Below are 26,872 nucleotides of genomic sequence, written 5' to 3'. Positions count from 1 at the left end.
GCTAACCATTTAGTGTATTTGTCCCTTCAGCCCTATTGTAAACTGAGCTAGCGGCATGGCCCACGTCGATACAGACAGCATGCACCCTAATCAAATGAATCAAACCGAAGCAGCTAAGTGAAGCAGGCTTTTAATACACCTTCAACGTACAAAATACTGTACAGTATAAAGAAAGAACTAGAAAACACGAGCTTCAAGTAATAAAAACTGCAAGTTTCATTTCACTGAAATGTACAGAATAGAAAAGTACAAGGTATGAAACTGCCCAGGCTGCTGCTTAGAGGGAAAGAAACTCTCCTCACAGAGTCTGCAACCTTGAGAGAAACGATATCACAGCTGCTGTGTAAACTACAAGTCGGCTTCACCAGCCAGGACCTACCACTGTGAGGTCTGGTAGTTTCTAGCTGGCTATAGAGTGGCAGGATCACAGCTGAATCCCAGTTGCTTAAGAACCAGCTACTGAAACGGGGAGATTCTTCATTCTGACTTTGAGGTTCACAGGCCTGTGCAGTAGGTGCCAGGGTCTTTAACTCAGATTAACCAGTAGCACAATCAGTTGAGCTGCAAGGACAGAGGCTCAGGTGCTGCACCCTCTGTAAAAGTTAAAATAGCCTTTCAAACAGGTCTAGGACAGTATTTAATTCATCCTAATTAAACCGCTCACAGCACCTACCAGTAGCAGTGATCAGCTGTAGCCCCTGGAAGAGGAAGAAGAGCACATGCTCTCTTCTGGGTGAATGTTAATTTGTGACTAGGTGCAAGCAGCATTTAAGCTGCTTTCAATTCCATCCCTCCGTCAGTTAGTTGAGGAAGATAGATGGTTTGTTTTGAATTACTGTTTTCAGATCCAGCATTACTGGCACATCTCAAAGCTGCCACTACTCATTCCTCCATGCACAAGCAGCAGCTACCCTTAGCACCTTTGGGATACCCCCCTCTGGACATGCCCCCAGGTTAGACAAACGGATTATCAGTTTTGCCATGATCTCTCTCAAGCTATGTAAGTAAGTTCCATACCTTTGATTTCAGTGTGGGCTGTAGAAGAGCCGTTTAGCTGTCCTTCTCTAGGCAGACCTGGGGAACAGAGAAGATACCATTTAAGAAATGTTATTTGGTATGGCTACAGCCAACTAGAACCCCAGGAAACAAAACCTGAAGCAGTGAAGAACCCAAGGGAACTCAACATTTCCTGTTCCTGCTGTGGTAGTGCCCCCAGTGCAAGAGGGGGAAGGAGTGGTTTCGAAGTTGCACCTTGGAAGGGAAGGATCAATCTTACATCTCAAATAGAGACCTGAAAGGTACTGTAGGTTGCACGAGCAGCCACCATTCACACTGGGAGCTCACATGTAGAATTCACAACTACAAAAGGTGACCAGTGAAGGAAACTATTTGGCTTGTGAGTCTGGTGTTTTGATGGCTAAAGGCCTGAGCTACTTTCAAACCATCTGCTTTCCCCTTAGAAATGGAGGTCCTGTGTCTAGACTGCCAGCATTACTGGAGAGCCAGAGAACAGAAGCACCCACAGAGAGACAGCTGAGTTGTTGGAAGGGAAGAGGGCTTGTTACAGAAGGGGGCAATACACTGCATTGTTTCTGTAAGCAGAGCTCATTACATCATCCCTGCCCCTCTCGTTGGGTACCACCCTCCCATGCCTGCCGACTTCAGGGATTCCCTGCACACCTCCATGTCAGGAGCTCTGTGGGCCCGGCCATTCCCCCTTCCTCACCATGCTTCTCTTCCCCCATCATTAGTGCCTGTCTCTAGGGGAAATAAGTCAGGGTGGCAACATTTTAAACTATTAGACAACAGGCAGAGCTGGTAGGGGGGTGTTCTGCTGGAAGGTAGTAATGGCTGCCCCATGTGTTTTTGATTTATAGACAACTAGACATACAAACACTGTGAAGTTGAGTGGCCGGCATTGCTTTGCTCAGGCAATGAACTTCAGGGACTAACAAGCTTCTCCTCCCCACCGGAATGTTGGAGACTCAAACACACCCTTCAACCATGCTCTTTGAGCATAAATCAGACTTGCCAGCTGTCCACCAGCAAGTCAGTTCCTTTCCCTGATAGTTCTAAAAGGTAAATGCAAAAAGCCCAAAATTTGGCCTTTTATACATCAAAGCATCAGCGAGAGACACAAGCTGCTTTATTTTAAGTCATTTGCAGGTCAAGCAATCCAGCAGCAGGAATGTTCCATCACTCATTTTACTGAAGGTGTAGAGCGGAGGAAAAAGAGGACTGCTATGAAACAAACCAGAAATCATGTTTGATGTGTAAGAGGTACGGTACCCAAGCCACAGCACCAAAACAACCTACTGTAGTTACATTTAACCAGGACTAAAGTGAAACTAGACCCCAACTGCATTACTTCAGCAGAATAATTTGGGGAGAACAAATGATTCAATGAGTAATAATGTGAAAAAGGTACAGATTATGCCAAAGGAATAATCTTCAGTAATTCCAATCTTCTGTTAACTGGTATTTTAGTGTCGCCAAGGGAGTAGAGAAAGGGGCAGTAATACCTGAATGAGATTCAAGGCTGAGAATGGGTAGCTTGGGCTTTACCATTATAAAAAAACCCCTCAGAGCTTGCTAAACTATCATATTTAAACACAGAAGCCCTTGCTGAAGTGGCTTGGAGAGATGAGGTGATGCATGCCAGGGTGTGGTGCGTTACTATTCACCACAGAGCCCATCACTCCATGTACCTGTTCGATCCCGCGTGGAGATCTCACTTGTTAGCCTCTCAAAGTAGTCAGGTAAGTCTGCGTATTCATTTCCATATGAAATGACTTTAATCCCTTTATCCAGCATGTTTTCACGGAGCTTCTTAAACTCATCCACGTCTCCCCTCTGCACAAGCATGAAGTGTTCCAGGTCTGACTTGTGCTTCACAGCTTCTAGGAAAAGGGCCTGAAACGTGGTGTCATCAACAGTCCTGCCACAGCCCAGGAACAAGAATGATTTGTTTTCATACAACTTCTGGATCTCCCCCTTAAAAAAAAAAAAAAAAATCTTAGCAGTTTGTGAAGGCTGCAATAAAACCTGCCCAATGTGCAAGTTACACACTAGTTGGCTTTTAGATCCCAGGCTCCTTACAATTATTTAAATTAGGAACTCTAACAATAAACTGAACTATGGCAACTCATCCATTCATCCTAAACACAGATTCACCCTAAACTCCCAGGATACAAGATGGGGGACTCTAAGTATGGCCTACCTTCTTTGTGCCCAGGTGTATACATTTAGCCATATTAAAATGCATATTCGGTGCTTGCACCCATCTTACCAAGCGCTCCAGATTGCTGTGTCGCTGACCTGTCCTCTTAGTTATTTACTAATGCCCTAATTTGTGTGTCATTGCAAATTTTTGTTTTCTGCCCGGTCATTAATAAAAATGTTACTAATGTAGGGCCAAGAGCCAACCTCTGCTGAACCGTAATTCCCCAGTTACAATGACATATCAGTTAGCCATCTTTTAATCCACTTAATGTGTGCCATGTTAGTTTTATATAGTACTAGTTTACTGAAAATGTCATGCAGTACCAAGTCAAATGCCTTACGTAAGTCTAAGTATATTACATCAACACTATTACCTCCGTCCACCAAACTTGATATTTTGATGAGGTTACAAGTTAGTTGGACAGGATCCATTTCCATATACCTATGTTGACTGGCATTAATTACCATCTTAATTCTTTATTAAATCAAGTCCTGTATCAGCTGCTCCATTATCTTGCCTGGGATCAATGTCTGACTGACAGGCCTATAATCACCCAGGTCATCCCGTTTGCCCTTTTTAAACCACATTAGCTTTCTTCCCCTCTTCTGGAATGAATTTAGGAAGGTCGGCTTTAGTAGCCTGAGAAGTTTGATCAAGAGGGGGATTTCTGGATGTTTCTGTACCCTGTAACTGAGCATCCTATTCTAAATATATTTTAGGTCACACTAAGGACAGTGTTCAACGACACACAAGATCTATAGATATTTACATGCAATTGCCCGGAGGTAGAAAACATTGATCCCACCAATCCTACCTCCAGGCAGAGAAGATTCAGTCTCTCAGGGTAACTATCATATCAGCAGAAAGTCAACACCAAGTCTGCCATGAGCAACAAGTGACAGTGAAAATGGAAACACTCCACCTCTCAATACAGTCTGAGTCTTGCCCCTTTCAAGGCAAGATTTCTGAACTCCATGAAATCTGAACCTCATGCTGAAGCAGAAATATTAGCTGGAAAAGCCAGCCCCATTACCCCCAAAGGATGAAGGGAAAAGCCAAACAAGCACAAGACCGTAGATAAGCAAAGCATTCTCAGCTTAGGTGTCTTGGGGGGGGCACAAGCAGGCTGAAGCTCACCATAACTTCTGTATTGCGCAGCACATTCTGATACCCAGCTGGATGAAGCACTATTCCACTGGGGTTTGTGTAAACTCCATGGATATGCAAGACACTGAGCTTCCTTTTTTCTTGCGCCCACTCCAGCACCTGCACAAAATAAACACAGCCTGGGGAATATCAGCAAGAAGTGCCCATCCGTTGGGGTTCCTGGGCAAGACAGAAGTTAGTGGGGGCAGAGTGGGCCATTACTTGAGGTCTTCATTTGCCAAATCTCACATTCCAGGAATTAAACTGTTAAGGAACATTCCTGAAACTCTGGAGGAGGAGGAGATGCAGAGACATCGCAGTGCATGTGAAGAAAACAAAAAACGCAAATCATCTTCAAGGCATCAACCACAGCAGGCCAGTGCTTATCCAAAGCCCATCAAGGGTCAGCTTGGGCCATTTCTCCATAGGGGAACCAGATGCTCTTCCCAAGCTCCTCACTGCAGGTCTTGCAGTCGTCATTTTTCAGTAATTGCTTCACGTTATTAACAGCGTGTAGCTTTTCAGGAGCGTACTGAATTTCCGTCTATTTGAAAAGTTAGCTTCTCCTTCATGTCCCTACTCTCATGAGTTCCGCATACAGCTTGTCATACCTCAGACTAAAATGGTGCCACAATGCTCATTTGCACCAGAGGTTCAGTTGTTTGTCCTGGTCACCCACTGTTGATAGGAAGAGGTGGAATCCTGACTCAGAACTCAGCAAGGAAAGGATAAAACAAGCGGACATTATTTTAATGTGCATTTCTCTTAAATCTACAAGTTTATTCTATTTCCAATCTAGACTCAAAACAGTTTTGAGAAAGCTTAGCAGTTTAGCCTTTGTATGCCACAACAAAAAATCCTTATCACATTTTCATAGTTTCTAACCATGTTTGCAAATTCATTCCTATACACCTCATCTCCTTATTTAATCCTGTGATGACTGAGAATGCTACATTTGTATCATTGCAAATATATCCAACAGTACAGACTAGGACAGGGGTAGGCAACCTATGGCACGTAGGCCGAAGGCGGCACGCGAGCCGATTTTCAGTGGCACTCACACTGCCCAGGTCCTGGCCACTGGTCCGGGGGGCTCTGCATTTTAATTTAATTTTAAATGAAGCTTCTTAAACATTTTAAAAACCTTATTTACTTTACATACAACAATAGTTTGGCTATATATTACAGACTAATAGAAAGACCTTCTAAAAATGTTAAAATGTATTACTGGCACACAAAACCTTAAAATTAGAGTGAATAAATGAAGACTTGGCACACCGCTTCTGAAAGGTTGCCGACCCCTGGACTAGGAGGTCATGTCGGAGACTGGAGTTTAGAAATGTGATTGAACTGTGGTATATTTTACTTAGTCCTAATGGGGGGCAGGGGGGAAATCACTAACTACTCACACTATTTCTATAGCCCCTGCAGTATGCTTGGCACTTTATGGACAGTATGGAGAGCTGATTCTTGCCCAAGATCTAACCTGACAATGTAAGGATCAGGAATAGGATGCAGAGCGCCAAGTGACTGAGTGGTGGAATTTAGACTGTGCTGTTGGTTAAAGTAATATAAAGTTAGGATTTTCTGTCTATTGGGTGACTGATCCATCATGGGAAGAACTAGGGATCAGAAACCTTGTGGGGGAAGCAAGGAGGGACTTGGAGGAGAGTTCTGACACATGGCAAAGTGGATCAGGGATGGGGTCCAGGAAAAGGGGTGGGCTACATGGAAGAAAGTAGAGATTACAGGAAGACGACAAGAAGCCACATGGTGGATGGGAGAAGGAAAGGAGACAAAAACAGAAAAGTAGATGGGTTAATTGAAGGTTATGGCCCTGTGTGCATTATATATTCTAGAATGTACCCCAAAAGGAATGTTTTATCTAAAAAGACTGATCCGATTTGTTTGGGGTGTATAGCTTCCTGCATAGTTCAAAATCTTAAAGCCAAGTCCCACCTGGAGTCAAATAAAGCTGCGAGTACATTGGCAGCTGAAAGCCAGGAGTCCTAACAGAACAAAACAGTACGAAAGCTGTTAAAGATGCCTGGAGGCTTCTCCTGAGTTACAAGGATGTCCGCCAGCAATCACGGCATTTCTAAGGATCGACATTTGGGACGCATAGAACTTGAAGGATGCACTGTTCTTACCAACCCCTCTCCCAGAGGCACTTAAACGGACAACACTAAAGATGATCCAGCCTGGTGTATTTTATCTACCACTATGAATTGATGTCAGTGTCAATAGCATGACATTTCACATAGGTGCAGGATGTTTACCACCACTGACCTACGACTTGTGTGAACAAAGAGCAGAATGTTTAGCCTGGCTGACACTTTTTACCTTTTTTTCATCAGTAAGGTCGAGAGATTCAAGCTGTTTCCCTTGGTCTGCTGCATATAGTTCCAGCAGGTTATCAAAGTTCGTGGTTAATACGAGTGCTCCATTTTCCATTAAGCGAAGCACAGACTGAAGCAGCTGTTTCCCAGAATCTTCCATTTTAGACTCCAGGTCATCAAACACCTCGTATAAACAGTCTTTGAAAAATGTGGAGCGGACATTGCTAGTGCGCTGTGGAGGGAATCAAACAAACCAAAGTCAGAGTTGGGAATTTGATTTCTTGTAGCACTTTTCATACACTGGGGACGAGGGCAATGTACAAGCCTCAAGCGCTTTGCCAAGCAATGAGTTAGCGGGGGGCACAGATTATGCGTAAGGCAAACAGAGCAGCAGTTGTGTGATCAGGAAAGAGCTTTCAGGTTAGAGAGCGCAAGGCTGCATTAACAGCGGAGATGGAATGTCGGCCAGGACACCAAACTGATCATCTGCCCATCCAGGCATGTCTAATACACTCATTGCTCAGAGCCAGAAGCAAGGCACCCTGCTCTTTCCTTCAAGTACAGTGGGATCTTTACTGTCTACTGAACACGCAGGCAGGCAGAAGGGATCTAGATTGAATCATTCAAAATAGAACACTTAACTGCAGCACCTCTAGTGCTGCCCTTTGGTGGCAGCAGCAAGGAGGAGCACAAGGCCTTAGGTTGGATCTGAACCCACAACCCCAGAAATAAGACCAGTGGCAGCCAGGCCTCCCCAAAACCCATAACTCAGAAGCACGTTCTTCCCCAAACAATACATCCTCAGGGCTACCCCCTCCAGCCGCACCACCTTTGAGAACATGCTTATCCGTAAATCACTAAGGAAAAAACATTTTCTCTCTCCCGCAGTGCAAAAATAGGCTGCTAAGGGAGCAGGTACTTTCTGCAATACTGCTATGTAAGGAAACAGCGTACAGAGCAAGTTGATCTCCACAGACAAACTGGCATCTGAGCCCCCAGCATCATGACATTCTGGGCCACAGCCATCAAGCTAATATGACCGAGGAGCCATCACACTGATCCCAGCCAGACTGGTTTGGTGCCTTGATCCTGGCACACTAAGTGGTGGGAGCAGCCACTTCATGCAACTCTCTCAAACCTAAGGTTGTCCCAAGGACAGGCCCAGGACCACTGGATGGGTTTCAGAGGGAGCAATACCCAGCTTTGACTGGAAGGTCCAGCCAGGCCCAGTGGGGGCAATGTCTGGGGAGAATCCTTGGCCACCCCCTTGCTCTCAAAGCCACATTCTACACATTGAAGTTGATGGATCCTGCTGCATGTGCTCACTCACCGGAGAGAGTTTCTGGATAAGGTCATGGGCAACATGAACAAGGTTCTTATCTTCTTGGAGACATTTCTGAAACTTTCTGCTCTCCTCCTCTTCAAGAAGATCAAAGTCAATAGCAGCATCCAACAGGGCCTGGATTAACCCTTTCCAAGACTTCAGTGCTGGGACTTTAGGAGCTACTGCTGCACTGATCCCTGTCCCAATTACCAGAACAAGTTCCTGGGGCTTTTTGGTTTTAAGGCTTGGCAACAGTTTTCTGGAATGAGGTAAGAGAGAAGCACATTTGTGCTGACATAAATGAGTGTCCCAAATGCACACATGGGTCACAGAACTTGGAGGAGACAATGGACAAGGCTGAAGGGGTTGGCATGCAGGAAGTGACAGAGTTCCCTCAAAAGGCAATGCACAGTTCTACAGGCCAGTAACACCCAGCTATAGGTATGAGATATTCACAGTTTGGTCCTTTACCAGCCCTGTTAAGGCAAAATGCCCCATCACCCTGGCCAATTTCTAAAGCAGAGTAAGTCAAGTAACTGTAGTTGCAGGACAGCAGAGATCCTGGCAATTGGCCCCATCTAGAAATGCAGGTTAGAAGGATGGCTGGATTTTAGGTGAGCCATGAAAAGGAGCAGAGTCAAAGCTTGGACCACGCAGAGTCTTACAGAGGGACTGTCTGCCCGCCCACCCTTACTTTGCTGGCGGCGTACCTGTACTATGTTTTAAGTCATATTTTATCAACACCCTATTGAATTACCATCACTGGTGATTACACACCAACTACAGCAGGGTTTACCCAGCAGGGGAGCCCAGAGTGTTTCACGTAATACTGAGAGAATGAGCGAAGAGAAGCAGGCCAAATACAAAAGGACCACAATCTGTAAACTCTTGACACTTGGCAAGGATGGGAAGTAAATACAGAGATACCTAGGGTACGTTTACACTGCAATCTCCCCCTCCACAGCAAGTCTCGGGCCAACTAACTCGGCCTTGGGTTATGGCGTTTAAAATAGCAGTGCAGACGTTCCTGCTTGGGATCAAGCCCGGGCTCTGAGAACCTCCCCCCTCAACAGATCTCAGAGCATGAGCAGGAACATCTACACTGCAATTTTTAGCTCAGTAGCGCAGGCCCAAGTTGGCTGATCCAGGCTCGGAGACTTGCTGCAGCGGGGTTTTGGGTTTTGCAGTGTAGACATTCCCATAGTCAGTGCCTATGTCTCAATGCAGGTTCTGTATCAAGTTGTGGGGGTACAGCAGTAGATTGGCCTGAAAGCTCGTTAGAGATCCGCACAGTCCCATCTGCCAGCTGCCATTTGAGAAAACAACTGTTTGATCCTTTGATTTGTGCAGTATGTGTGAATGGTTGCTATTGCAAATCTGGCTCTATTCGGTTTATTCAGAAAATTCAGGGGATTAATTCTGAACCCCAATTCTCCCCCATCATCTACAAAAGAAACAAGCTTTCCCTAATAATATGGGAGTGAAATGTTAACCAGGCCTTGTTATATTTTCAGAATCCTGTTGGTTGAAATCCTGAGTATCAGAGCATGAGCCAAACAAAGTGACGATTCTAAGCAATAACAGCTCAGGAAAGAGATTCAGTTCCCACACTGATAAGCAGTAGGCATTTCTATCATTGCATTCCTACCAAGCCAGCCTACACTCCCAGCTTCCTCTGTTCATTTTAAAATTCAGCAGGGTGGAGGAAAAACAAAAATGTCCCCCCCCCCCCCCCAGAGTTAAAGACCTGGATATTTTTATTGTTATTTAAATTAAATTTTATTTCACCCACTCTCCTGCCTTCTCACAGCCAATAAATAAGTCAGGTTAGTTGAATACACTTCCTCCAACAGCTCTTCAGACAGACACTTTTCCACAGAACCAACCCAGAGAGAACACTGAGTTCTGGCTAATATCTAAGCATCCTCCAGCATGATAGGGAGTTACAGAAACTGAAGCAAAGCAGATGCCCTTTTCTGCTTTGAAGGGGAACAGTTCCTGGGGATTTTCTTAATCTTAACTCCCTTGTCCTACAGGTTAAAGCATCACAAGAAACAGGATGGACTGAATTAAACCAAGGCAACTTAAATCACCAAGTGGAAAGCCTCAATTTGGTACATATTTTTGCTACCCAGTAATGAGCTACATTAGGGGGTCGCGAGGTTATACTTGGGGGAGTCGCGAGCTGTCAACCTCCACCCCAAACCCCGCTTTGCCTCCAGCATTTATAATGGTGTTAAATATATAAAAAAAAAGTGTTTTTAATGTATTGGGGGGAGGGAGGAGCGAGTCCGCACTCAGGTGTGCTATGTGAAAAGGGTCACCAGTACAAAAGTTTGAGAACCACTGAGCTATATGATGATGTCTCCTGAAGTCAGAGGTCAGGTCCCTACATCTGTGATAACTTCCCCAGTCTCTTGCACCCAGTAGCATAGCCCCTGGGTCTCTCACAGGATCAAGCCTTTAATACAGTACAAGAGCTATTGTTCCATATTTATAAAGCTTTACCTCCACAGTTAGATTCCAACCCCCTCCCCCGAGTCCTCCTTTATATAGATAAGCAGCCTTTCACTCAAGTTTTGATAGAGGCTCATGGAGTCAGTATATTTATTTTTTATCTAAATGTTTAGAGATTATAATAAGTAGACTAACATTTTGTATTAAATTCAGATTTTAAACAGGTTTAGTTTCAAAAAGAATGTAATTATATTTTCGATATAAATCAGATTTATTTTAATTTATAAAATGTCTGATTCCCCCCCTCCAAAGAAACAGATTTTTATCCACACAGCCAAGAGAACAGTGGTTATAATGGATTGTTGAAGACAGCATACGTTGTCAGACAAGCATTGGAAAGATCACGGAGTCTTAGTGCCAGATGTCACACCCCTTTCTAAAATGAAAGCAGGGTCATGGAAAAAAAAGTTCTCATTTGCTTCTTACTAATATTTCAATGTCAACGTAGTACACGTAAGTTTACCTGGGCTTTTTTGCAGGTGGTATTCCATCCAATGACGCGTCTTTATCCAAGTTCACACTCACTGTAGAAGCCATCCAGTTTCTGTAGCAGACAAATTTACAATAAGCAAAATTAATGGCTCTGGAGCAGTCTAAAGAACTAACTTTGTAAAGGAAGAAGAAATATTTTGTCTCATCACTTTTTGGCTAAGGACTGCACTATTCTGGACTCTGCACTTCAGCTCCAACCTAATTGCTCATCTTTACTGAGCCAAAAACTTATTTGTGATGAAGTTTTGCAAAGTATCCAGGAGCCTATTCTAATGGATGCTGATCACAAATAGTTTCAAACTCCCCATTACCTAGCATATCCTCTCAGAAGCTTAAAAGTAAGAATTCCTTACCAGCTCCCCACTCTAACGTTTTTCACCCAGGTTCGAATAGCTGAAATTAATTTGGTTTTAAAAAGCATCCATAATCATTGTGCCACTGCATTATCACTCCTGAGGCCAGCCTGACACTGGGATTGCCTCTTCTCCCCTGCAGCTGTGCAGCAGACCTCCCCCAAGATACTAGCATTGGCATCAAGGCAATACCTCAATTCTAGTCAAACACCTTCATTTTACCTTGCCCACTCATCTTGGTTTGTTGGCCTGCATCCTTGGGCAAGGTTGGCACCTCTCTAGAACAAACTTGCTGCTCCAGGGCCAGCAGGAGTAAGCACAAAAGATTTTTGTTGACTTTCCAAAAGAGGAAAGTGTGGATTTATTTTTGTTCTTCAGTGACGCGTAAATGATCATATTCATATAATATATATATATACGACTTCAGAAGATTTTTCATGCTGACAATTTAAACGTCAAATTATATACCTGAAAATCTTTGTCAATACCCCTTCAAATGAAATCCTTGGTCAGGAGAATTGCCAGTATATTTCTCCTATTACTAAGTCAGCCCCTCCGGAACAAGACTGTTCCGAGGGGAAGAGAGGGTCTCTCTGTCTCTACTGCCTACTCAGTCCTAGGCCATCTCAAAGGGGCCAGCAAGATTCTAATTTGTGCTAAATGTGATGGTCATTTTTGTGACATGGAAGTCCGTTCAGTAGCAACTAGCCTGAGACCAGAATTTATTTGACACAGGGCCATTCAACCTGGGCCAGATCTGAACAAATGATCTACAGGGGAGTAGTCCCCTGAGTCAACAAACAGCTTTTAAGGCAGATTGTATTTTAGGGTAAAAACTCAGTGCCCTCTTAATATTAGTGGCTGTAAATTGGGGGGGCTGAACCTAATGTCTTCTGCATCTTAACTTCATGGTCCCAATTCCGTTTTAGTAACACTGACACAAACCCAAGGAGAGCAAACAGTGCTAAACGTTTTCCCCACAAGGAGGGATAGCTAAGTGGTTTGAGCATTGGCCTGCTAAACCCAGGGTTGTGAGTTCAATCCTTGAGGGGGCCACTTAGGGATCTGGGGCAAAATCAGTACTTGGTCCTGCTAGTGAAGGCAGGGGGCTGGACTCCATGACCTTTCAAGGTCCCTTCCAGTTCTAGGAGATGGGAACCTGGATTTTCTGTAGTTTACAAAACAAGAAAAATAAAACTTTGCTCCTATATCCTGTTTTGATGATGTCTTTCAAATTCCAGCCCTTCGGGAATTTTAATAGCCAAGTGATAATCTTTTTGAAAATAAGATGGCTAAATAAAGTGGTGGGAAAGTGTGTCTTCAGGTACCTAGGAAATTTATAGTTTTAAATTTTTCCTACAAGTTTGCAACCTACAAATCCATTTCAAACACTGCTGGCTAATTTCCATGCACACCCTGGTAATGCAGCTGTGTTGTATGCAATACTGGGGTCTGTATTAACAGTTTCAGAGTAGCAGCCATGTTAGTCTGTATCTGCAAAAAGAACAGGAGTACTTGTGGCACCTTAGAGACTAACAAATTTATTAGAGCATAAGCTTTTGTGGGCTACTGCCCACTTCTTCGGATGCATATGCATACTCCTGTTCTTTTTGTATTAACAGCGTCACTGGTTTCCAGAACTAGAACGATGCTCATTTACAGCTTACACTGACAAAGCACATTAAATGGTGATCAGGAAAAGCCTACTGCAGGCTCCCACTGATGCATGCGCCTGACTTGCATCAGTGTCCAACAGGAATTACTAGGATGCAAAGAAGGGAGAACACATATTTTTAGAATTCTATTAGCAAAAAAACCAGCCTTCACCATGAGCCAGCATGTTCAGCAACCTTATGTTTACATCCCCTGAACACACACACATTATGACACACCTTTAGGCGGTGTGAGCTAGCATGCTCTGCTCTAGAAAAATTCAGTAGGGGAGAGACTTTGGTGATTGGCTTCACAGCACACTCTGGAGGGCAGGGACTCTTACTTGCCTGGCCACTACAATGGCAGAATTACACTGATCCAGAGAGTACGAGTCTTTTGGAAACCTCAGCCAGCCAGTTCCGGTTGATTTCATTTAAAGTTGCAGAAAGCTACAATCATTACATTCAGCCTGTATTGATAGACTTAATTTTATTTCAGTGACACATTTAAATAAAGCTGTTCTTTGCAATAGAATCTATCAGTGTTGTTGAGGGTTTCTTGACATACACAAAGATGAAAGAATATTAAGTGCTACTATCCACATTAATATGATTAAAGATCTGTTAGCAGGGATAATGGCATTTTTGAGGACATTAAAACACGCAGTGAAATCTACAGTGGCACCATATACAGGTGAAGTCACTGTCACTCATCTCCATCTTCAGCTTCCACACAGCCTTGTAGGGAGGGAACCATCCTGCACAGGCACCAACATAGAAACCAACAGGTTTCATTTCTAACTTACATTACATATCCTTGCAGCATGGCAGTTTCATCATCATCATCTCTTCCTGTCCCTGAACCATCACGTTCTCAGCTGCAGGGCAGAAAGTATCCCATGGGACAGGCGGTCCCCTAATCACCTCTAAAACAGATCACTGCATCTTACCGCACTGACTGGAGAACAAAGATGGAGTCCAGGGGTTCAGCCCACAGACCTGACACTGTGACCCAGGATGATTTGGGGGCATGGGAGTGCAGAAGAGACTATATTTGCTAAGTGCAGTTCCCAAGCTTCTGGCAAGTAAGACTCAGACTTTGAGGCCAGAAGGGACCCTCGCAATGATCCCATCTGACCTCCTGCACATTGCAGGCCAAGTTATCAGTGTGGCCTGCAATGTGAGATCATCATGAGTACTGTTTACAGAACTCAAAATACACCCTGGATTTCGTTCCACATGCTGATATAGCATGTGCAGGCTGTGCCTCTTGTAGGCCTCAGATGGCCTTTACTAGTATCCTCTTTTTGGCAGGGGGTACTCACTTCTAAGAAGTTTTGATCTTCGGCATCAGATTACTTCTTTTCTGCAGTACGCTGATCACCACAACACTTGTGCATACCTGTGAGTGTACAAAATGAAAATAATTTCACCTTATTCCTTCTGACTCAATACATTTTTGTGTGAACTACTCCTATTTCCAGAAAGGGCATACAGGGAAAAGCAATTTCCCCCCAAAATATTAGTTCTGACGTGATCCAGGTCAGCGATTGTTCCCCTAGGGAACATTTTATCATACAGGTTAATTCTTTCAATGCACCACTACTTTTCCTTTCAGGTGACTGCCAAGTGCTTTCTGACACCTGAATCAAAGAGTTTGCTTTGGCAGTTCATTATCCCACTTTTTGGGAAGCCACCTGAAATCCTTTAGAGAGACAAAACAACGTACAGCACCACACTTGGTAAGATCTGAGAAAAGAAACAGCAGCTCGCTCGTATTGTTTGGGGGCTTGTCAATTTTAGTTAAGCACTCTAAGGCAAGGCTCAGTCAAAAATATGAGTTGCGTATTAACTCAGACATTTTGCAAGGGGAAAGTAGGAACAAAAAACTGCTACAGGAAACTGTGACAAGTAGGAAGAGAAAAGGATAAGAACTCAAGGCTTCCAACATCTGCCTTTTGGAATCCCACTTAACAAATCTTTGCCCATGTTTAGCAATCTTCTATCTTTTTTGTACTCTAATTCCCTTTTTAAAAAAAAAAAATTAAAGGAGCTATGAAATAAACAAAATTAAGCCAAAAGATAATTAGGTTTAGGGGAAATTATCAGAAGTATTTTGGGACTAGGTCATTTGAAGGGTAAAATTTTCCAGAAGTAGTTATCTTCTAAAGTAAGAGTGAAAAAACTTAGTCAAATTCAGTCCAAAAGCAGCTGTTTCTTTTGTCAGAGTAAACTATCCCTTAGTTATTTCTGATCATTCTAACTCCCGCTAACAGAAAAATTGCTCACAGAACCATTTGGAAGCAGGTCAATCACAGCACGAAGAAAGGTGTAAAGAAAGTATAACAATTTGTTTTGACATGAACTATCAGTGCTTAAGCACGAAACTCAGATGAAATCTAGCTGAAATATATGAATGTGCAAAATATTTTATATGCAAAATCTCCTCAAGTCCACAATGAAAACAGGAATCACAGCCAAGTTTTTAAACTGACGTGAATAGTTATGTAGGCCACTTAAGCTTTCCAGAGACACTGTTCTAAGCCCAGGTAGCCTGCATAAGCTTCCGATTTCTTTAAAGAGAAACACCAAGGTAGTTTAGGAACAAAACGTAAGTTTTTAATATTAGTTTCCCCTCATCATATATCAGGCAATTGACATTCAAAACTGTTTATGGAGTTTGGATGCAAGCATTTCCCTGTACTGTTTGCAAACTCAAATTGTGCTTAACTATAGGAGTCAACATGAAACGGACTATAAACAAAAGTTAAACTAAATAGTTGTGTTTCACTGGGCCTGGAAAGTGTAAACAAACATAACTGGAGAAGTCAATTTTTTAAAGTGAATTTATGGTATGAATAATTAAATTCGGATTTTAACTTAACTGGACAATGTCTCTAAGTTATTGTCAGGAACTAGACCTTTCCATCACACTGAACCTCCCCTTATCGAAAACAAGAGAAATTATTCCTAGTCAGACCTCAGGAAAGAGAGTGCTTATATTTAAAGCATTAGCAGCAGTCAGGCTATTACTGGCAGGGATTACTGTTCTTAAGATCAAGGTTTTAATTCCAGAATCAAGAAATGCAAGTCTCCAGGTCATGTGCCAGGGCAAAATGGCTGCTCTCCAGGGGGGAATAGAGCTGAGAGAAAATGAGCATCTTTTGGGCTAGGTTATTAGGCATTGGCATTATACAGCGCCTGACAACTGCATTGTGGAGAAGGCTGCAGAGGGGAGTCTTACACTAGCTGGTATTGCTGTGAATGGCAGCCCAATGAAGAACCAAAGTGAAGAGAAAATGGAGAATAGCAACATGCAGATAAAAAACAATTGTTCATTCTTCCTGAAACATCCCAGTTATGCTACAGTAACTTTGGCGACTGTGTGAGCATCAAGCTCTTAAGATTTCTTGGCTCCAGAATCCTATTCTCCCATCATAAGACTATCCCTCTTCTATGGAGGGAGGGAAGAAAAAAGCATTTTTCAGATGGTATGAATAAGTCAATTTCCCCCCCCCCCCCCCCCCAATGGAGAAAGTCAGTTCATATTTATCTTGTGATAACTAGTTCCTGTTGATCTTATTCCTGGAGTGAAAATCTGAGCTCTTTATTTTGACAGCTCTGTACAATGCTGAATGCAGGTTAGAAAAGGTTTTTAAGAGAATGTGAAGTGACTTACCCTTTGATTTGAAATGAGTGTGCAGAGTCAAGAGATAATTGAACAACCACTATGTGCAACCAAAGTGATTTTTAAAATGGATCATCCTTAAATCTACACACAAATGTCATCTAAAACTGTATAAAACCTACACAAACAATAAATCCATAACACTTAGACAAGACGCAATCAGTGAGACCAAGTACGGGTCAGACAGCTGTGCAAAAGCATTCAAATTAGAAGAATGAGGGTACAACTACAGCAAAACGAAATGCTTCAACACAAACATACAGGCAGTCTCACAGCTATTCTACAGATTAGACCCATTCTACTCATGAGGACACCGAGGCACAGAAAAATTATGTGGCTTGCTCAAGGTCACACAGGAAGTCTGTAGCAAAAGCACAACTGCTAACAGAAATAACAGGTCACATACCAATGGATCCCCCAACTGAGGAAGTTAAAGCATATTTCAGTGGTGAAAAGCATGATCAATCAATATAAGTACCATCTTCAATACAAGTACATAGATAGCTTCTATCATAGACCATATAAATATCACAATATATTGCATAGTACGCCGCATCTTCCTGAATGGACATAGGAAGACTACAACCCAAAGTCTGTATCTAGGTGTTCTATTGGACCGTTCCTTGAAAATCAAGGAACATCTTATCAAAGCCTTCCTAAAAATAAGACAAACAACCTGATCAGCAAAACAGCTGGATCACCTAGAGAGCCAATGTGCAGACACTGAGGGTTTGTCTACCCTTACAGTGCTGCGGCTGCACCATGGCAGTGCTTAGTGAAGACACTACCTATGCCACCAGGAGCTTCTCCCATTGATGTAGGGACTCCACTTCCCCGATAGGCGGCAGCTATGTTGATGGGAGAAGCCCTCCTGTTGACATAGTGCTGTCTACGCTGGGGTTAGGTCAGTGTAACTATGTCGCTCAGGGGTGTGGATTTTTCACACCCCTGAGTGACGTAGTTATACCGACTTAAGTTGGTAGGCAGACCAAACTGGAGAAATATGGGCTTGTCTTGTACTATTCTGTAGCAGATTATCGCTCCCCAGTATGGCTCAGCTCTTTTCACACAGGACTAGTAGACACTCAGCTGAACAAAACAATGCGTATAACAGGTACTGTGAACCTGACAAATCTGGCCTGGCTGTCGGTTCTGTCTAACATTGCCCCTTCTGACACAGGTGACAAGTTGCCTTGCAGAATCTGCTCCTTACAGTGCAAGACGTGCCACACCTACCCCTTTAAAGATATGTTTAATCCACAGACACCATTTTAGCTCAAGGCAATCCCTTTTGGACAAATCCCCTAAGGAACCCTGACATCATCTTCAGGAGGCAGAATAGGTGGCAAGAACAAGCTTCCATAGCCAAAGCCTAAACCTATGAGTTGGTCATGGATTCCGTGATTTTGTGTGACCTCCACGACTTCAGACCTGGGTGGCTGGAGCTGTCAGCTGCTCCCACCCCCCGGGCAGCAGGGCATGGGCTGTCAGCTTCCCCCTTTCCCCCTGTTATTTTTAGTAAGAGTCATAGACAGAACACACCCTCTGAATTTTTGTTTACTGCCCATGACCCATCCATGACTTACTAAAAACAACCATGACAAAATCTTAACCTTACCAATGCCTATCTCTGACAGATCCAACAGTCCAGCTCCCGGGTTTTTACCTTTCCCCAACATCTTTAAGTAAAGCTCGATTGATTCACATATGCCGTGATTAACGTGTGCTGCTAGTGACTAAGTGAGGCCTCTGACTCTCCCCTTTGCAGCTGTGGCCAGTCAGAAGATGCAGGCCATACCCATGGGTAAGTGCTGCCTGATTCCCTCTTACACAGTGCTCTTCCCTCAGCTACTGAATGGTTAGACACTTAGTCTATGCAGATGTAATACACACGCACACAAATTCACAGCCATGAAAAACGCGTCAGACTGTGAAATCAGACCTCCTCCATGAAATCTAGCTACTTGAGGGGAGGGCTAGGGGTTATGTCTTGTGTGAAAGATCTATACACAAGAGCATACAGAAAGAAAGGAGAACAGAGATCCATCCACGAGCACAGTAAGGAACAAAAAAATGCATCATTTTTACTAATTTGATCAGAAAGTCTAAGAACAGCGACTGGAGTAAATGGTTTTAAATTACAATTGTAATAGAGTTTGTACATGGATTTTTATTAAATTAAGATACATATACAAAGCCATACTATACTATAATTTTTTCTGAGTTTTTATTTTAGAACTGAAGGAATTGATAGCTTCAGTTTCCAGGTTTGCACAGCACATATACACACAAAAATCACCATCACAACTGACTCCCTTACAGGCAGTCTCAACTGAGAAAACAAGGACTGAACTCTCCCCTTCTCACCACAAAGGTAGGCCCTCTAGTGCAGGCTCAAGGCGCAGTAGTAGTTAGCACTGCAAGGGGAAGCCTGTACTGCTTCTGCCAGTGCTGTTGCGTGACTTCAGCCTACAGCGAGGTCAAGCCTGGACTTGCCACCAGCACAGAGATTCATTTAGGGCAGGGGTAGTCAATAGGAGGACCGCAGGCCAAATCTGGACCAACAGATGCTTCTGAACGCACTGCAAAATCTTTCTATTTACTTATTATTTTTGTAGGATTTTCTCTGGAGTCTGCTCCTTGACAAAAAATAATTGGTTACCTATGATCTAGGGCCTCATCCTGCATTCTTTGCATGCTCCAACTTCTCACTGACTTCATGGGAGTTTGGAGTAGCATGTCCCCAGGAGTTTTAGGACTTAGCCATACAAGTATGTTGTCTTTAACAAGAGAAAGTAATTCAATTTAGGAGTTCCCTATGATATGGGCTTATCTTCAGACATCAGAACAGATACTGAACCAGCAAGATTTAGGATATAATGTCACCTAAGAGCTGTGTCTTTTTCTACCTCATTTTGAATTTCTGCAAACAATGAACTGCAACATTACCAGACTGCCCATGCAATGAATACTATCAAATACAACAGATCATCCCTTCACTGACAAAAACATACAGCACACTTTTAATTTAGAATAAAATGTTTATAACACCTGTTATCTTACCTTTATGTTTTGTTCTGCTGTCCTCTCACCGTCCCTTTGATTAGATTGTGTCACTGCAGATCCAAAGAAAAGTTAGGAACGCTCCAAACAAGTGAGAGTTTCTTGCCAGTTCTACCCAACATGCTCTCATTATTCCTATGTTATGACAGAGAGGAGATCAATGGTCAGATGTTTCTTAGATACAGGAGCATGTAATGAGATGTACCTTAAAGAACCCTTGACCTATGATACTTCTTTTCTCAAAGCAAAGATCTGTGTGTCAGGAGACAATTGCACACAACAAACAAGAGCTCTGTATGAAGAAGATCGACATTATGATTGTCTAATCCTGTAGATGTTAAGCACCTCATCTTTTAACTCTAATCAGTTCACTGAAGAATGTCACACACCCCTAAAACATGAGTTGATATGTTTGCTAAACTCTTGGTTACCTAACGAATAAGTTTAATTTTCCCCTTAGGGAAGCAATTCTAGGGTGTTTATTTGAGAATCTTGCAATAGGAGGACACAGAATCAAAGATAACTGCGCTTTTCTGGCAATGTTGTGTAATACTGTCTGCTCCCCGCATTTTGCAAAAAATAGCCACCAGGGTGGATTTGATTTTAATCAAATTTATTTAAATCACTAGTCAGGAAGACTATTTAATCATGGTTTTCTACATAAAAGTGCATTCTTGTTGGTTGTTATAACCTTAATACATATTCTTCACAAGTCAGAGATAGATGTAGGTTTCATTTTTAGAAGGGACACACTATACATTTTTAAACAGGGATTTATTTTGAAAACTTTGCAGATTAGTTTTGCAGCTATATCAGAAAATGAATGATTGTCTGGTTATTTCATTTACCAAAGGTAATTGAAGCAGATATTTATAAAGTCATTGGGAAGTGTACTATCATTAATATTTGGAGGACTTTCTTGCCATGCCGTATTAGGAGGAGAACATCACCAGACAGACATTTAAATTGTTTTATTTAACTAAAACAACAATGTTAAGTATTCTGGATTTTTTTTCTTTGACATATTTTAACAAAAAAAGCATATGTCCCTCGCTGCTCACATTTATCTCCAGACTACTTCTCCTTGTCCACATCTATTCTGCCCCCAGCAATCTTCTATCCATTGAACTTTTTGAAACTTTGCACTTTTAGAGAGGGGTAAGGGATTAACTGTACACACATTTACAGAGGGACAATAGAGTTGAGGTCTGTTGTTTCTCACCTCTAAATATTTATTTTAAAACATTTTTGCTGTTAATAAATCTGGAGATTTGTGTTTGAGAATTGCAAAACTAAGCATCTCTGATGGTATCTTCTACACTGAGCCCCATTGGGTAGACAGAAAGATTAACCTAAATCTATACAGAAGCTTGTGGAAACCCATAAGATTGGGTCCCTAATCCATGAACTATTGGAACTCATTTACAAAACTTTTCTTAAACATTACATGAATATATTGTCTTACACTATAGAATTAGAATTTATAATCTCTATTCCATGAGGAGATAGTTTTAATTAAGATACATTATAGCTCAAAGCTATCTTTAGATCGGATTTTGGAGAGAAAACCTATTTAAATCTAAAAAAAAAAAATCAGATTTGATTTTTTTTTTTAAATCATTGATTTTTATCCACCTTGGTAGCCACACAAATCACCTCAGTATCTTTTGGTCTAACCAGTTCTTGAATCTCAGCAGTGATAGTGTTCTAAACCATCCCTCTTGGAGCTCAGAATTCTTTCCTAATATCTAGCCCAAACTTTCCTCCCTTAACTTCAGATCATTCCTCCTACCAATTTCTGAGAATTAAGCACGGTCTTCCTACAACACATGGTTATCTTCCAAGGTCATTCCTGGGATTATGTCCCCCTCCAAAGTCATCTCTTTGACTATATAAATTCAGCTTCCACGGTCTCTCTTCAAGTGACCCATCCTCTAATTCTCAAGTTATTTTTGCTTTTCTTTAGATTACCTACATCCTACCTAAATTTTGAGACAATACTGTAGGCAATAGTCCTGGTGCAGCTAGTTGGACAAGACTTGCAGGGAGGCAGTTACAGGACACTAATTTGGCATTGTCATCCTGCTACACACATCAGAAGTCAATAGTATTGCTTTTTTCATGCTCCCATCCCTCTATATGCTCCTGTCTGGTTACCTATTTATCTGTAACCTCAGCAACTAAGTCTGTACTTGAGTTTCCATCTATACTCTTTGCTTCTCCCAATATGTTCCCAACAATGAGAGGCTGCTTCTCCTGAATTATAACTGATTACACGCTAGATAAACCATCACTCTTGATCTGAAAACAGGAGATTAATTTACTTATTTGATTAAACTTGTTTATAATAATGTAGGACAGAGTTCATATGGGAAGCCTGTTAACTTCACTAGGGAGGTCCCAAAGTAGCTTGATCTTTGAAGATTTTGCCAGCTTGCTAAGGCTCTAGTTCCTGAAGAGGAGTGAGCTGTCATGGGGAAGTGCTAAACGAAATAAACAGTAAGGAATTTGTTTAGATAGTTTGCCCATTGCAAAGCTGAACCAGATTGTGTGGTTTAATCTTGAGTCAACCCAAGAACTTTGTCTGAAAGTTACACATTTTAGTCACATATTGAACAATAAATTAAAATGACTTAAATATACTAAGAATGGAACTTGGTTTATGATCTTAAGTGCTGCGGGACCGCGACACTAATGTCACTTTAATAAAAGCTCAGAAATTTCAGTGGCAAAACAACTCTTTTCAAGTACTCCTCTCTGGCTGACCATCCTATGTTGTGCTACCTGGGAGGTGAACGTTTCAAGAGTTAAGGTTGGCCAAGGGCAGGCACTATAAAAGCAACAAGCTCAGTCCTTAAGGGAAGGGACAGCCTCATTCATTTAGGGAAACACCTGACAATCAAAAAAAGTGAGACAGGTGGGGGGAAAGAAGATACAGAGAAAGAGAAATCAGAAATCCTTGGAGGCATGGAGGCTTTCGGGGCTGGGACTGCACACACAGTAAAAAAAGTTGACACCAATCAGCTTTAAAGGGTTTGCTGGGAAATCCCTCTAAAACTAGGAGTATGCAACCCAAAAAGACGATTTTGAGTTTATAGAATGAGTATTTTTAACAAAGGGGTAAGACGGAAGCAAGATTGCATCAGAAGGTACAGTAGAGAACAAGGGCTGCAGGGCCTACAGAAACAGAACAAGGAAGCTAGTGGCATAACAACCAGGCACTGCCAACATTTTAAAGTGAGTTCTTTATGTGTGAGATCAAAGGATGAGGAGTGGTTCCAAAGACTACCAAATCCCATGAGATGAAAAAATCATTAGATTCAGGTTAAACCAGAACAGTCAGATTTCAAATTTTCTAAGAACACTGAAAACCTGACAACTGAAACTTAACCTGTATTACACTAATCCATCAAGTTTCCTTTGTTCATTCCCTTAGGAGGAGTGGGTATGGAAGATCTCCACTTTCTGGAGAGAAGACAATAAGGGGCTTACAGAGCAATACCTCTTACCAAAAGAAGGTCTATCACTAAGCAATTGGCTATTATCTTACCTCAAGACCAGAATATTATTTTGGTCATGGAGAATGGGAGGGACATTGGGGGGTATCCTCTGAATAAGTAATAGAAATACCTCAATGTGCAAGGGAGTCAAAAAGGGGTAAGCCCATGGTCTAGTGGTAGAGAACTGGGCTGGGATCCAAGTTCAAGATGTCAGCTGGATTCTGCATCAGGGCAAACAAGGGGCTGGGAACAGTAGAGTGATGAAAGTGGGAGCTTTCTATAATATTTTGATGAACAATAGGAGTCTCAGTTGAGCAATTTGATTTGGTATTGTTACCTACTGGATGCAGGGGAGTGAAAACACTTCTCCTGGAACAGAGGAGTGACATGAGGTGTTTGGGTCCCACAGCTGATTGGGATGAGATGAAGGCATCATCAAGAGCTGTCTGGAATCAACATACTGACAGAAGACCCAGAAAAAACCATGGGAACCCCAATGACTGAACATTAACACTTAACAATAGAAGACCCAGACAGGCTGAACATGTGAACTCCGTGTGATTTGGCAGCAGCAGGACAATGGACTGGAGATGTCAGGAACCTGCAATAAGAAGTGTTCACAGACACACACAGCAGCTCTCATTCAGGGTTCACACACACAGAGCAGTCTCATGGGACTCAGAGACAAAGGGACAGAGAGAGCAGAGATGAATTCTACAGAAGGATGGCTTGGCGGAGCCCCAGCTTTTGCCAGTGCAAACTCTGCCTTAGGTTAGCATACAGAAGCAAAAGTTAAGTGCTCCTAGATGCTGCATTGCAACTGATTCAAAACCTACTCTGGTTTGGAAAAGGCTGCTTGATATCACTGCAAATACTGATGTGCATTGATACCTGAAACGGGTGAAAAGTCTCTGAACAGGAGTTTCTCTCAGTCAGATTCACTCTGCAGCGCTAGCGCTCATGGTGACAAACAAGAGTGTTGGAGCCCGAAAACCCAGTCTCCGAGGCATTAAAGCCACATGGCCTATCCCTGAGGAAAAGTGTGACCTTTTAGGGTCTGGAACACTAATGGGTAACTCCCAGCACGCTGTTTAAAGGCCAGGAGATAGCCCACACCCTGTCAATCTGTGACACAGCAAACTGTCTCAAGCAATGTTTCCACTCCTCATACACTAGAAATAGCATTTATTGGTCCTTTCTTGGTCAGCCAATTTACAGTAGGATTTTAACGATTAGCCAACATGTTCAAAAAAACAAAAACAAAAAACACCACCTTCTTCCTAGTGAAGCAAAGGTCTTTCGGGGAGGTCTGATCAACACAACAAAGTTTTGCTGGCATGTAAGTGTCAGCTAGGATGGGGGCTGCATTTTAATGGTAGGTGAGCAATTGCCGTAGAGCACTGCCAGCCATCGCCCCAGAGGGGGCTGCATCGCAGTGCTGGGTGAGCACTGGCCAGACAGCACCGCCGGCCCGGGTGCCACCCGCCGCCCCGCCCCAGAGGTGGCCGCATTTCAGAGCTGGGTGAGCACTGACCAGACAGCACCGCCGGCCCGGGTGCCACCCGCCGCCCCGCCCCAGAGGTGGCCGCATTTCAGAGCTGGGTGAGCACTGGCCAGACAGCACCGCCGGCCCGGGTGCCACCCGCCGCCCCGCCCCAGAGGTGGCCGCATTTCAGAGCTAGGTGAGCACCGGCCAGACAGCACCGCCGGCCCGGGTGCCACCCGCCGCCCCGCCCCAGAGGTGGCCGCATTTCAGAGCTGGGTGAGCACCGGCCAGACAGCACCGCCGGCCCGGGGACCACCCGCCGCCCCGCCTCAGACGGGGACTATCCCGGGCACGCTCCCCTCAGAGGGCTGGAGGAGCCGAGCCGGCCGCAGGACAGCGGCGCAGGAGGGGACCTACTACCCGAGCCGGCCGGGCTCCGCCGCGAACTCACCTGGCTGCGGCGCCCCGTCCGCTGTTACCGGCCCACGGGGAGCTCCCACCGGCTCCACCGTCACCGACCAGCCGCGGCCGGCCCACGCAGGCGCATTGTATTGCCCAGAACACCCCCTTCCTCCGCGCAAGCGCGTTATACTCTCCTCGCGTTCGTTACTGCGGAGATGTCCTGCAGACGCGACTCCTTCCCGTGCGCAGGCGCAGTGCTCGTCCCGCCCTCGGCTCTCCGTTCTATGCAGGCGCACGCCCAGGTCCCGCCTCGCTCTCGTGCCAACGGGGAAGGGTGAGAAGGGCAGGGGACAAGCCGAACAGGGAGCCTCAAGGGGTGTTTCCCTTCGGTTCCTCCCCGCGCTTCCCATTGGTCTATTAGCGGCAAGGGGGCGGGTTGCAGAGCTGTAGGACTGCCTGGGCGGGGCAGCGTGCGTCGGCTCCTCCCTCAAGGCCATACCCGCTTAGGTAGGTATGGGGAAATACCGCGAGAACTCCGGCTCGGCACTAATCAGCTCGCCTCGCGCCCTCTGTCTTATCGCGATGTTTCATGGGCTATATAAAGGGAGCCGTGGCGGGCCTGAGTGGTGTTAGTCAGTTACCTTCGTGTGATAGGAAGCTGGGTGAGGGTGAGCTGGGGGTTGATGTCTCTGTCTGTTTCTTGGGGCTCAGGAGGCGCCTGGGTGCTGCTGCTTCAGGCCTTGGACCCTTGGCTGGCTGGGGTCCCTCTAGGGCTGCCCTCGGGCCCAGGGCTGACTGGGGGAACCCAGCCATTCTCCAGTCATTCTCCCCATGGGGAGTTGCTGCCTGCCGTGTTAGGTGCGAAAACAAATAATTCGGGCCTAGTTCTCACAGAAACCTGGGCAAGGCTCCCCAGCGCCCTTCTGGCCAGGCTGTGGAGGGACGAGAAACCAGGGAAACTCAGTGCAGGCCTCTCACTAAAGTACTTATAGGGGGTTGAATATAAATCCTATGCAAGCTTTGAGACCAGAAGGGTTGCTACAAAAACCATGCAAAATGCAGGAGTGTGGCAGTAAGAGTACTTGGAAAGCACCGTGTGTGGCCATTGCATTCTGAAGTCGGTGACTGATTAAATGGGTGAAAAAGTAATATAAACAATATCTTGCAAACAGCATTTGCTTAGGCTGTGGTAATTGCAGGACCTACTGTGCTAGCAGTGGTAATAGGGTGACCAGATGTCCCGATTTTGGAGTCTTTTTTTCTTATATAGGCTCCTATTACCCCCCACCCCCTGTCCTGATTTTTCACATTTGCTGTCCGGTCACCCTAAGTGGTAATGGCATTGTCTTCTACAGTACTGAAGTAAAGGAGTTCTAGCAACATTCCTCATGCTACCCTTTGTTTTAGATGGGTGTGTTAATTAAGGATATGTAGTTCTTAAATAAAATTAAACATTTCAGTCCTTACAAAGTGATTATACTTTGTCTGTTTAAATATCTCCTACTTCAGTATGTGGGCCAAGCGTTTACACTAAGTAACTATATGCAACCTTGTCCTTGCAACCAGCAACATGAACAATGGAATCATTTTAAACAAATGATATGACATTTGTTGAATATGTAAAAATGTAGTATTACTTATAATACTAGAACTAAAATGTCTTCCTTAGTCTTCTAGTCTGATTTTT

At 43.8% G+C, this 26,872-nt stretch overlaps 1 protein-coding gene and 1 long non-coding RNA gene across 2 annotated transcripts; one reads left to right on the top strand and one right to left on the bottom strand.

Moving 5' to 3' along the window:
* Window positions 1-114: 114 nt before the first annotated feature.
* FAM118B (family with sequence similarity 118 member B) lies at window positions 115-25,610 on the bottom strand. Its single transcript, XM_065569036.1, is given in 10 exon segments — window positions 115-593; window positions 1,018-1,074; window positions 2,709-2,994; window positions 4,361-4,489; window positions 6,713-6,940; window positions 8,039-8,291; window positions 11,013-11,093; window positions 14,372-14,448; window positions 19,798-19,850; window positions 25,235-25,610. Coding segments are annotated over 10 exon segments (1,566 nt in total). The 5' UTR covers window positions 25,596-25,610; the 3' UTR covers window positions 115-552.
* LOC135975898 (uncharacterized) lies at window positions 1,457-2,263 on the top strand. The gene is made up of 2 exons (XR_010592983.1): window positions 1,457-1,594; window positions 1,878-2,263. It is a non-coding gene; the product is annotated as an uncharacterized LOC135975898 (long non-coding RNA).
* Window positions 25,611-26,872: the final 1,262 nt, after the last annotated feature.

The sequence above is a fragment of the Chrysemys picta genome, chromosome 16, assembly GCF_011386835.1.
Source record: "Chrysemys picta bellii isolate R12L10 chromosome 16, ASM1138683v2, whole genome shotgun sequence".
NCBI lineage: Eukaryota > Metazoa > Chordata > Testudines > Emydidae > Chrysemys > Chrysemys picta.
Note: the sequence above shows the minus strand (reverse complement) of the source record. Positions and strands in the feature narration are given on the sequence as shown.